At 43.4% G+C, this 12,961-nt stretch overlaps 1 protein-coding gene across 1 annotated transcript; it reads right to left on the bottom strand.

Moving 5' to 3' along the window:
- Nucleotides 1-4,394: 4,394 nt before the first annotated feature.
- Nucleotides 4,395-5,372, bottom strand: LOC120841216 (beta-1,3-galactosyltransferase 5-like). Its single transcript, XM_040212075.1, has one exon. The coding sequence runs from the start codon at nucleotides 5,370-5,372 to the stop codon at nucleotides 4,395-4,397; it is 978 nt and encodes a 325-aa protein (XP_040068009.1).
- Nucleotides 5,373-12,961: the final 7,589 nt, after the last annotated feature.

Here is a 12,961-nt window from a genome sequence, read left to right as displayed (position 1 = left end):
ACAAATACAATTACTACAGTCAAAAAAGTAACCGATTACCGTTACTGATTACTGCCTCCCAGAAGTAATTGAACAATTACTGCAAAGTAATTGATTACTTTTCAAGTTACTTTCACGTTACTTTTTATTGCGATGACAGAAATACACAAATACACAGTAAAATATTGCGTACACAATTTTGTTTCGTTATTGTTCCCTTTTTTGTTTTCAGACCCGGACCTTGTCGTGTAGCTGACGCGTCGACCTAAGGAACAAAGCCCACTAAAAAGTCAATTGCGAGTTCCCGCTTCCCGTTGACTTTATCAGCAATCTGCAACGAGATCCGGAACTCCCCAGCCAAGGCTGGTGGCGCGCTTGTAGAAGAGCGTGACGTAAAAGAAAAAAGGATTTGCCGACTAATCCTAGTTTTATTTTTTTTTAGATGCTAAAAAAATGTCAATCATTTTTGCTCCATGGCTGAGTGACTATGCTGATTTTTGTGAGCAAAAAAAATTGTGGGATGAAAAATGTAATTGGTAATTGTGTAATTGATTTTGTAATTGATTACAGAAAAAAAGTAATTGAATTACTCCAAGCGTTACAGCTTGACAAATGTAATTTGAAGCGTTACAAAATTACACTTAACTGTAATTGATTACAAGTAATCAATTACTTGTAACGCGTTACGTACAAGTCTGCTCCCGGCACAGATGCGAGGTCGACGAATTTCTTTGGCCTGGTAACCATATCGCATCCTAAAAGCGGAACGGCCGCAATGCCGCATCTGTCGGCGCACTGACGCGCAGACGCGCTGCATGTTGCAGCAGGTTTCTAAGCCTGTAAAATGCGCGACGTCATACGTTATGATTTTAGGCTCGTCGGTTGCATCTCATGCAGCAAAATGTTAAGTGAAGGTCACCAGTTTAAAATCATTTTACCAAACCTATCAGGAGTACTTTTGCTGTAGCTAGGCAGAGAGAGGGGTTACAATCCGCCCCCCCCCCCTTTTCACTCTTTGTCGGTGCGACACTGCTAGCCTATTAAAACAATAGCCAAGAACAAACGCGGTTAAGTTCATATGTATTATATATTCCCTGAGCTCAGAATAACTAAATCAGCAAAGAAAATCTCTTCACTTTAGTACTAAAGCGAAATTGCAAGCCAGCTGGTTCAGAGCTGACATGGTAACCCAGGAGCAGGGGAAATCGTGGCGGGTTACACAAACCTCCAGTTTGGATCTGCAACTTTCGTCCCGTTTATCCCCCGTTCTTAGGTTACCATGTGATTAAGGTCCTCCTGTATTATGAGGCCCGAAACAAAATCCTTCCAAGATCTGGCGCTATTCTTTATTTTGCTTCCACACTACAGTGACCATATCAATCATGAAATCCTTTGTTTTCACTTCTTGATTATGATAAAAACATTTCAAGTAGATCTGAATCTATGGCTCATTTGGCAGTCATGAATTTATTGCAAAGCAAGCGTGATTATGAATGCTTTGGCATCCTTGTACCCACAAATTCATAATCATATTTTTCTTTATAGTAATCTCCTGAACATAAAGAAGTTCTTTTTATGAGCGATAAACAATAGAACAACATATTAAACATTACATATTAATTTTTTTTCGTTAAAATACATTTTTTGTAAATAACTGTTTTCTTTCTTATGAAAGCACAGTTTGCGAATTTGTCTACCTACAGATATAAAAAAGTAAAACTTATCTGCAGTAATCCCTCATCATCAAGTACATTATATGATTAATGAGGCCGTGTGGGAAGGTAAGTGAGAGGTGTAAACTAAGTTTAACTATCTAATGACAACAAACGTACTTTGCATTCAGGCGGTGGATAGTGTAAAAAAACATCGGTCCTGCCGCGCAGCGTCTCTTTGGCTGCATTCGTAGGTAAGTCTTGAGAGTTTCTATCAAAAATGAACACCCTGGCCATGGAAAGGCGATTGTGTATGTTAGCTCATAAATTGAATGTATGACTGTGCAAGGCATACGAGTGGATTTAAGAGCAGCTGCTGATACAAATATTAAAGGCTCTGATGACATTTGGGATCTTCTATTGTTTACCAGCTATTCTGACGAGAAGGAAGACATTTTTTTTTGTTACCTGCCTCCCTTAAAAAAGTTTTAGTTTATGTCTTTGCTGAGCATTCAAAACGTTGTTGGATTTTACATAGATGTTTTAGATCAGATGTGTATATTCACGTGGACCACGTTTATGATGCTTAGACGCAATAAACGTTTGGCAAACAATAAGTTTATTTATTGATAGTTATTTCAGTTACACTTAATTCAATATCGACGAAGCACTCAACTTTTCCCTAACCGTATACATACTTAGAGATTTCTCTTGGGAAAAGTATGGATGTTAATTTCACCACAATATATTTCATATTGAAGTAAACAAAAATATTCAGTTCGCATTAAAGAGAAAATAACACGCGTCAGTATTTAACCGAAAACGCATAAATCGTCCTCAATTTGCCTCAGGCATCACGAATATTAAGCTTATTTTGCAATTTGGTTCCCTAACGCTGCAGAAAATAAATTTTAAAGTACCGACGAAGCTCCTCCTTTCCGGAGCGTTACGTCTTAAAAGGAGTTTTCGGAATCTCCGCTTTCACGCATCTTTAGCGCCCATCGTAGCTATGAACGCGCACACTTGCTATTTTCAAAGAGGTTAAAAGGAAGTTACGACTGGTCAAAGTGTGTGATAATAAACCTGGTAAGCTTGCAATTGCACGGGCTGCCCACATGAGGTACACGCGCCTGGCGGCCGAAATATCGCTTAATCACTTTACTTGGTAAAATTAGAGCAAAGACAAGAAAAAAGAACGTTCTTCCTCCCTTGTCTTTGCGCTAATTTTACCAAGATGTGTTGCCACCTAGCCCACCAAATGATTCTAATTATCACGTAACGACTAGTATGATGTTGTGGGTTTTTTTTTTGTTCTCTTGCGTTTAGTTCTATTTTCGAAAAAAAACAACGAACTTGATATGAAGATTCACGGGATAAACATACTGTAGAAATTACCTCTTACGCGTTTGTTTTAAGAACCTCTTTATCTTACCTTCAACTAGTGTTTTCTGATAAGAATTTGATTGAATGAAGTTTTTTTTTTTAATTCAGTACTTTTGATGTAAAAACAAAGCCAATATATGCCTTAAGAGTGAGATTGCATAAGACGTGTCTTGTAATTTTCAAATGCTTGATGTATGATGCGAAACCTGCAAAGTCGGTAAATAATGTTGAGATATCTCGGTTACAAATGATTAAGTAAATGCCGGCGTCCCCAACGTATTTTGCTGCACTCTTGGGCGGAGAAATGCGAGGACATGTTTCAAGAACTGATACAACGGAGGCGCCATGTGGCAGGAGTGTGCCAAGTACGACAGCAAGTGTCACATATGGAGCGGAATTTGGCGTGCTTTTGTGGTCATCGTTCAGAGTACTGAGGACGACTCGCTTCGAATAGCCCGCGTTTCTTTGTTTCCTGGAGGAGTGCTTGGCACTGGCGCCCATAACGCGCCCGCCTAAAACCCAAGGCAGTGCGCTGCACGCGGATATGCACTTAATCTTACGCAATCATCATAATAAGCGCACAACGTGTTACACATAGCGCACCTAACTCATGATATCAGTGGTACAAAATAAACATATTTGTGATGATTTCTACTATGAGCAATGCACTCATAAGTATGAATGATTCATGGAAAAGTACAGCCTAATGTCGTGCGGAAAAAAGATGGAGTTTTCTGCAGCACATTCCGAGTATTACGATTTGGAAGACGGCGATTCGGCGAAAAGCGAGTATCATATATATTTTCACCTACGGAAATAAAACATTAGATACAGTTAATCCTTCAGTTTAGCAAGTTGACCCACTACTCCTTCCAACAGCATTTGTAAAATACCGGAATAAGCAATGAAAAATAGCCATTGCTCTATATCAGAATTACTTACATGAAGATTAGTGCGGCAAAACAAAGATTCCAATAAAACTATCAAGCCCAGTTTCAGGGAAAATGTAATCGAATACAGATTCATTACTCAAAAATGTATTGGATTACTAGGATGGTTTATTCTCAAGAAATATATAATCAAAGGGTTACGACGTCGCAATCCCATGTAATTGCCAACGAATTAAATGTAACAATGTAAGGACAGAACGGGTGGGTTTGTATGGATAGTTCAACTTTAGGAAGAAAACGAGAAGGGACGGACAAACACAAACTTCCAACTGGCAACAACCTGTTGTTGACAGTAGGAAGTTTGTGTTTGTCCGTCCCTTCTCGTTTTCTTCCTCAAGTTTAACTAAATGTAGCCCTTTGCGTACCATTCTTCATAATAAGGACGCACTCAGTCGGTAGGTTGTGAACGTCCTACCACGTAATTGAAATTCTAACACTTTAAATATGGTTGTTTCAGTGCTTTGTAGTAGTCACGCATTGCCTTGGGTGTCATATAATGCGACGTCACCTGATCCCGCATCTCACACACAGTTCTCACGGGCACAGAATTGAAGCCTGGCACACCAACTCGCGGAATGCCCACAGATTCGGCACTGAGCCCAGTAATGAGTACGTCTTCAAGACGAAACGGCGGTTGCGTCCCAGTCGCCTTGTAGAGGAGCCTCAGAACATCGCCGCCGATAACGTAGCATGTCCCGCTGATCAAGTCAGGATAGTATTCCGCCGGGTATTCCTTGAAACTTGTCCTCCAAGGTGATTCGTGGTCCCGAATAGGCTTTGTGTGATTGAAGAGCCTGCCGTAAATTGTGTTACGCGGCAGTGATTTCATGACTCTCAGAAAATTAGGCACGTTGAGGAAAGTGTCGTCGTCGAGCTTGGCGACGAACTGAGCCTGAGGACAGTATATGCACGCCCATCGTAGCATCGCGACGCTTTTGATTGTCAGGTTGTTGTAGGTGTCGATGAAGTCTGCCTGAATGATGTCAGAGTGCAGAAGCTTTTCTTGTCTTATTGAGCGCTCTAGTGCCGGTTTTGTGGTCCTTCCGAGTACGAAGGCGATTTTGTTACGTGGACTGGACTTGAGATCGCGGCCATAGGTTTGACGAATCGCGTCGCGAAGTTGCAAGTTTTTCGGTGCCGTTGCTACGAGGACTAGAAGCTCTATGGGCGCGGGATCGGCATTTTCATGACAGAGATCTTCAACGTTGATTGTATAGTTTGAAGGAAGATAGAAGGTTCGATTTATGTCCAAATCATCATCTTGAAAGATGTTGATCCACAGGAAGGACCAGCTTATCTTGGAATGTCCGAGCGGGAACGCCATCTTCATAGTGATTATGACGTATGCGATGGCCGTGAGCAAAACACTTGCCACGAGGACCTTGACACATACGTACAGGCACGCCATGAATGAACCTGAAAAGTAGAATACACAAGATTGTATCGGAACAAAAGTAAGATTTTGAAGCTAAAGTGACTTTGTTTACGTTTCCTTAGTGTGATAGAAATTAAGAGTACCCATCTTCCATTCGGCACCCTCACTAAGAGACAGTACTGAGACTGCCCCAAGCAGTGCTGCCCGGTTCATTAAGTGTACCTGCTCGGGTTTTTTTTTCTTCTAGTGTTTCTCAAATTAAGTCTAATGTTTCTCTTCCTTAGCTATTACCTGACGGAAAAATTTTCGTCTGTGCCTTTTTCATAAAATATATAATTCGCCAACACTACATTAGACTCTTCTCACTCCGCCAACCTATTCGTCTTCTTAACTAGATCTTCCTAAAGAAAAAAGCCTGGCCGTTATGACTTTGCACAGCACACCAAAACACCCTTCTCACCGACGCGATTGCCGAGTAGAATCACCTTCCCGGTGACATCGCATCCATCAAGGACCCCACAAGATTTAGCGAAGGGAATCGACAATATTGTTAATATGTCACCCACTCCCCTCTCTAACACCTCACGGCCATGGAGGTGTTGTAAATAAATATCAATCACGCAAATGCAGTGAACGGCACCAAATGCACACACAGGCGCGAGCACACACCTAGACGTTTCCAAGCAAGGAGCAACTTGAACTTATATTAGGTATTTTACTTGGCCATCATCTTTCAATGTATAGCATTTCTAAAATATATGCAATTTAACGCGATAGCGCGCTTAGGAGCTTGAGTCGCCAAAAATTTGGCGTTGGCGTCGGCGTCAGCGTCGGTAGGATCAAACAATCCCATAAACGCGCGCAGCAACGTATGCCACACATGACGTCACACTTGGCTGCATGCGGTGCATTATAAAATTTCAGGCTAAATTTGGCGAGAACTTTTTCTCGCCAAATTCAGCGGAGATTCTTCGCGTCAAATTTAGCAAAATATTTTCCCTTCACAATTAGCGGAAACTTTTCCCGCCAAATTTAGCGGAAAATGTTTCCGCCAAAATTAGAGGTACGATAGGGTCATGACGTCACAGCCACTTGTGACGTCACGTGGCACGTGACGCTACCGACTAGACCACGCACACACGCTTGTACGGCTTTGCAACGAGCAATCGTCCATTTGAGGAGGCCTTGCGTAGGCGACCCTAAGAGTCCCCCCAAGTTTTTTAAGCCTGTTTTATACAAAAACCACAGCGCTAAAGCACGAATATTTTCTCCCGATGTACACGCCACGGTCCTGTTCTCTGACGAAAAGCAATCGCTGTTTTTCTTCATAAATTTTTTTTCTCAGTATTGAAGCATTGTCAAAAACGTCACTATAGTGGAGGAAAATGTTAATTTGGGGTACTGAAGTAAGTTGTAAATTTTGATGCCCCACGCGTACGCTTCCACAGTAATATTCTAAAAGCGTCTAAACCTTGATCGCGCTAACAGTGTCGTTTAGTGTACTTCGCCGTAGAAGGATCATATTTAGAAGGTGAGATGATGGCGATAAAAGCTCGCTCGTGGCCGTGTCTGATTCTCTCTGGTGCCAAGTATGTGAGATAAATTCACTCTGAAAGAAACGAGATTTACAATATTATTGTAGTCTTCGTATTTCCTGGGTAATCTTTGCGCTTACCATCGAGCATTTTGATTTTAGACGGGAATAAGTGACCGGAGCCTTAAGTTGTTTTGTATAATTCTTGCAGCATCTCAGGTTCGAAACGTGAGATGGCGCCACTGAAACAACTCAAATAGCACGCCATAAAGAGGCCAAACTTGGCACAAGCTTGGCCATCCAAGGGAACTAAGTTGGGCCCTATTTAATGTTAATACGTTTGGCTTAATGCGTCAGTTATACTTCGTGTCACCTTAGAGTGGAATTGAGGTGTGTGTGTGTGTATGGTTACTAGTTTCTATCAACGGGAGACTTGTCTCCTATCTATAAATGAGCAATCTAGCCAGTGCGGTGCAACCGCTATCCTGGAGTCTTTTACCTGCACCTCGCAGTAGTGACACACGACCGCACGCAAGTACGATGCTCATCCAGATCTAAACGAGCAGAGGTCCGGATTGAGCCCAGAATTCCTTAGTTCAGCAGCGCGAGCTTTCGGTCCCCGTGCTCGGAGCTGGTGTGCGCTCGCCTAGAGCCGTTTATGGGGAGAGTTTGGTCAATGGAAGGCGCGGGCAGAGGCGGGGCGTGCACCAGATGTTGAACAAGGGCTTGACATGCTCTCTTGGCCAACCAGAAACACAGAAGAATCCCCTAGTTGCGGTAGCGAGAAACAGTTTTATTTTTTTATTTAAGCGAGTAAAAGTTAAATGTAATAACCCTTCATGGTTGAAAATAGGGTGCACGTAATGTTTCGATCATGATCCTGCAGAAAGATGTTAGAAAAGAATGTGCCGCCCAACTCTGTTTTGCTCTGAGAGGGTATGACCGCTCGGACGGCAGGTTCCCGGCCTTCGGCGCATGGCGTACGAATTATGTCGATCGTTCCGCCAGTCGCACTCTTCCACCATGATTTTGGACAATTGTGATTAAAACATCACATGCACCATATTTTTAATCACCGAGAGTTACTTCGACGGACCTATTAAGTTTGTTTCTCGCTACTACCGCCAGAGTATCATTTCCGGCTTCTGGTTAGCCACATTCGAATTTGTGAAGACGGCCTGGAACACGCCCAGCCCGCTTCGGCCCATGGCGCTTCCTGATTTGTCTTTTATACATCTCAGTGAATGGCCAAACTCTAGATATACGGCTCTGCGCTAGCCCACCAGGCCACCGATCTCCCACAACTTTGCATGGACTAATTGCGAAGGTTGTGCAAGTGTGAGCGGCCAGCTTTGACCGTCTTGCCTGGAGCACTCGCTGCACTAGAGCTCGCGCAGCCTCCAAGGTTTCGGTAAAAGCAACTAGCTCGCGCTTTTAGCTTGAGCGGCTGACAATAGTTCACGCTAAGATGAGAATAATTATATTGCTAGAGTACTTTAATTAACGGTCTTACGAGTTTTTGTACTCGCCATATAATTGCCAGATTGCCAGATATGTGTGAAAGAAAAACAGTGCAATAAAGACTAAACCTGCACCTGTTTGGCGATTTCAGCCCAAATATGCTATATGACAACTGATGTACCAGTGGTAATGCATAACTTTGGCATATATTTCACGAATTAACCCCAGGATACCCCGAGTCTAGCCAATAAAGATGAAGTTTGGCTGCACATTGAAGTCTTCGGGGTTTTTAAGGCCTTAACATTCCAGACAAAAACCGGACATTGGCCCAAGAAACTGCGCTATCTTGGCACTTATCTCTTCCATATTAACCCTGCGTTACTAAGAGCTGCATAACGCAAAAGTTAACACTGTTTTTATTGCTCAATTACCACTACAATAGCATAGCGCTGCATAAAACAACAGGCCGTAATGAAGGTAATCAATTCGACGTATACCATATGTGGAACACGTGTAAAATAGAGCGCTAAAGATGGCAGTGGGGCATAGCAATCGAAAAGTTTTTCAAATATGTGTTTTATCAGTTTAATTGTGATACAAAATTTAAAAATATTAATTGTTTTTGTAATTAAAAGTAATTATTATATAATATAATTTTCAATCATAGGACTAATGATAAAGAATAGAAATTTACCAGAAAAACGGCCAACTTATCTGTACAAGAACTTCACATTGCCACGGCAGTACTGTTATTACCAATTTCGAAGCTGTTTAACAGAGTAAAACATTGTGGCATTACTGAAAAATACTTCACAATTATTGTACAACAAACGAATATCTTGGATTAATATCAGATTATTAAGTTGAGGCCTTATGTGTCTCATCGTTCAGTCGACCTTCAAAGTCTTCGAGGGAAAACACGTCGGGGATATGAAAGGTACCAAAACTTTTACGTGACCACTCAGTGGATGACTAAGCGAATTAAGATTATGACTCAGCACATTGAGAAGGATGACTCAACACATAGAAAAGGCTGACGCAGCACATTAAGCCAAAGACGCGCGCGAGCCTCGTACTTTGATCACAGCTGAAGTCCACGATGTGATATATGCGAAGACCAAGAGTCGACGATTGTTTTTATGTCCGCACTTTAAAGCATTGAGCGCGCCTCTGCCCGCGCATCCAGTTCAAGCGCACGCGGGCCTCGTCCTCCTCGGCCACCCTGCTGAAAGACGATGAAGGGAACATCGTGAAGTAAACACGTCACAATTACCCACTCCCCCCCTTTTTCCGGGGAGGGGGTAAGGAAGAGGGGGTTGGGGGGGGCGGCGTCCGTGTGGAGTAGAACGCGGCAAGAGTCTTTATAGACCGGAAGGCGGTAGGGGTGTTTTGCAGTTGAACGGTGAGGAGGATCTTGGCGATTAGTGCTTCAGAGGGGTTCGCTGGGGCTGAACATATTTCTTTAGCCGGTTTAGATGAATAATGTCGTCGTTTTGGAAGAGGGCATCGGATGGTGGTGAGAATGGTTCGGCATGACATGTGACTGGTGTCGTTTGATTGATGACGCGATATGGCCCGACATACTTGCGTAGGAACTTGTCTGCGATGACTTGTCGCTTGATGAGTATCCACATCATGAAAAGGTCTCCTGGTCCGTAAGTAGCGGCTGTATGCCGGAAATCATAGCGAGTTTTCGCGGTACGCTGCTGCTGAGCAGTTCGAAGATGATCCAGTTGGCGGCACGCCTCGGCACGGCATGTCAGCTGCATGAGAAGGGCGTCCTGATTGCTCTATGAATAAGGCAAGATAGTGTCCATGTTACACGATGCTTCTCGTCAATAAAGAAGGAAGACGGGAGAAAAACCAGCGGCCTCTTGCTGTCCGGTATTGTATGCGAATGTCACGAAGGGCAAAATAGTGTCCCAATTGCTATTATCAGAAGCAATGTACGTTGCTACCCTATCCGCGAGGGTCTCATGGAAGCGTTGAGTCAGTCCGTTGGTTTGAGGGTGATATGGAGAGGTGGTGTGATGTACGACTTTGCAAGCCTTTAGGATGGCCTCTACGGTTTGGGATAAGAACTGATGGCCTCTGTCGCTTTAAAGAAATTTCGGTGCACCGTGGCGTAGCAAAATGTTGGTAATAAAAAAAAAAAAAAAAAAAAACTGGCCACAGCTTCATCGGATGCATTTGGGAGCGCAGCCGTTTAAGCGTACCTGGTAAACTAGTCGACCGCGGTGATTATCCAGCGATTCCCTTGAGAAGAGACTGGGAATTGTCCGAAGAGGTCAATGCCAACACGGTCAAACGTACGTGCTGGGCAAGCTAAGAGTTGGAGTAATCCTGTGGAACCGTTTGTGGGGCGCTTACGTTGCTGGCATTGGAAACATAATTGTACGTATCTAAAGACAGTGTCATAAAGTTTCGACCAAAAATAACGATGTTTGATACGCGCGTATGTTTTTGCAAATCCCATATGGCCAGCGTAGGGTTGTCATGGAAATCACGAAGAAGGCCAGGCGGGAGGTGCGATGAAACAACGAGAAGCCATCGATTGTTATCTGGAGAAAAATTGTGGCAATAAGGAACTCCATCATGCAATGAAATGACTGCATTTGTTTTCGAAGTGTCTTATTTAAGCGATTGGTTGGTCGTTCTAAATACCCATTAATGCCCCTAATCCAAGGATCTTTCTGTTGTTCGGTTAAGAAAGAGGTTGTATGAATCGAAGCTAAGTCAAAAGCGTCATCTATATGATCTAGGCGCTCGTCTCTACCTTCGACAGGACAGCGTGAGAGTCCGTCGGCGTCCGTATGCTTCTTACCAGATTTGTAAGCAACTGTGAAGGTGTATTCTTGTAATGCCAGTATCCATCGACCGAGACGTCCTGTTACGTTCTTAAGTGAAGAGATATAACAAAGGGCATGATGGTCGGGGACGATTGTGAAATGGCGTCCATATAAGTAAGGTCTAAATTTGTTAATGCCCCAAACGATGGCCGGACACTCTTTTTTTGTTATTGTATAGTTATTCTCTTCTTTAGAGAGGGAACGGCTGGCGTATGCGACGGCGTACTCATGCGACGTTTCGGGGTGACGCTGAATTAAAACGACGCCGAGCCCGTAGCCACTGGTGTCTGTATCTGTTTGTGCTGCCTCATTAAAGTGGCCAAGTATTGGGTCGGACTTAAGGGCTGTCTTCAGGGCACTAAACGCGCGTTCACATTCGGGACACCACACAATTGAGACAGGACTTTGAAGAAGACGAGTAAGAGGGGCAGCTATGTGAGCAAACTGGTGAATAAAATGACGGAAATAAGAACACAAGCCAAGATAGCTCCTACCTGTTTGACATCGCGCGGTGTCAGAAATGCCGTAACAGCGAGTACCTTGTTCGGATCAGGTCTGATGCAATCTTTACTAACCAGGTGACCCAGAATCGTACATCGACGGGCAGCAAAAAGGCATTTCTTTGTTTTAAGCTCCAATCCTGCCGTTTTCAGTCACATAAGATCCTCGACGAGACGGTCTAAGTGTTCCTCAATAATGCGAGAGAAGACAATATTGTAATCCAAATAACAAAGTCAAGTTTGCCATTTCAGTCCCCGTAGCACGTTATCGATCATACGCTCGAACGTAGCAGGTGCATTGCACAGGCCAAACGGCATGACATTAAATTCAACTAAACCGTGAGGTGTAAAAAAATCCGTTTTTTTTATCTCCTTCGTTGAGAGTAATTTGCCAATAGCCAGATCGTAGATCAAGAGACGAGAAAAATTCTGCACCCTGCAACGTGTCAAGTGCATCATCAATTCGGGGAAGGGGGTACAAGTCTCTCTTTGTGATAGCGTTCAGACGCCGAAAATAACGCAAAAGATAATTCTACCATCCTTCTTTTTAACTAGAATCACGGGAGAGGAAAAGGGACAAGATAATAGTCTAATGATCACTTTGTGCAACATCGCTGTTACTTCTTCATCGATAGTGCGTCGTTCGGATAAAGACACACGATAAGGACGCCGGCGTATGATATGTCCTTCGGCTGTATGAATAGCGTGTGAGACACACGGGGTTCTGCCTAAGGTTGAGGTCTGAACGTCAAAGAAGGATCTGAAAGTGGAAAGGACTTCAGAGAGACGCGACTTTTTGTGTGAAATTAAATGCTTGTCAATAGTCTCTAATAAATTTTCTGATAATGTGGAGGGTTCCGCTGGAGGCAACGTCGTTGCAGACTGAACGGAAGCTAGATCAAGTGAGTCGCGGGGCTCTGCTCCTGCAATTGCCGTCCCGATAGGAAGTAGTATGGGTTCAAATGTGACGTTAGAAGCTGCAATGAGTATCCTTTCTTTCTGAGACATGGCGGTGCAGTGCGGAAGTATTAAACCACGAGGGAACAAGACGCGTGAGAGGGGCATTACGAATACACTTCTCGATAGTGGAGTCTGAGAAACTGCTGTGACTACGGGCGATGACAGGCCAGATACAACCACATCTTCTGAACTACGCAATTTTGTATTAGGGATTATTAGAGAAGCCAAACTTTGTGTTGCGCTTCCCAGTAAGAGTTGTGGAGGGTCGCACTGGACAATAGCATCAGCGGACGGCAGAAAATCCCAACCAAGTATTAA

Source organism: Ixodes scapularis, unplaced genomic scaffold, assembly GCF_016920785.2.
Source record: "Ixodes scapularis isolate PalLabHiFi unplaced genomic scaffold, ASM1692078v2 PGA_scaffold0__279_contigs__length_252992795, whole genome shotgun sequence".
NCBI classification, from domain to species: Eukaryota; Metazoa; Arthropoda; class Arachnida; order Ixodida; family Ixodidae; genus Ixodes; species Ixodes scapularis.
This window is presented reverse-complemented; position numbering and strand designations above follow the sequence as displayed.

Bases quoted from the DNA above. Each gene is read 5' to 3' on its own strand.
- LOC120841216 (XM_040212075.1), bottom strand. From the start codon at position 5,372: ATGGCGTGCCTGTACGTATGTGTCAAGGTCCTCGTGGCAAGTGTTTTG.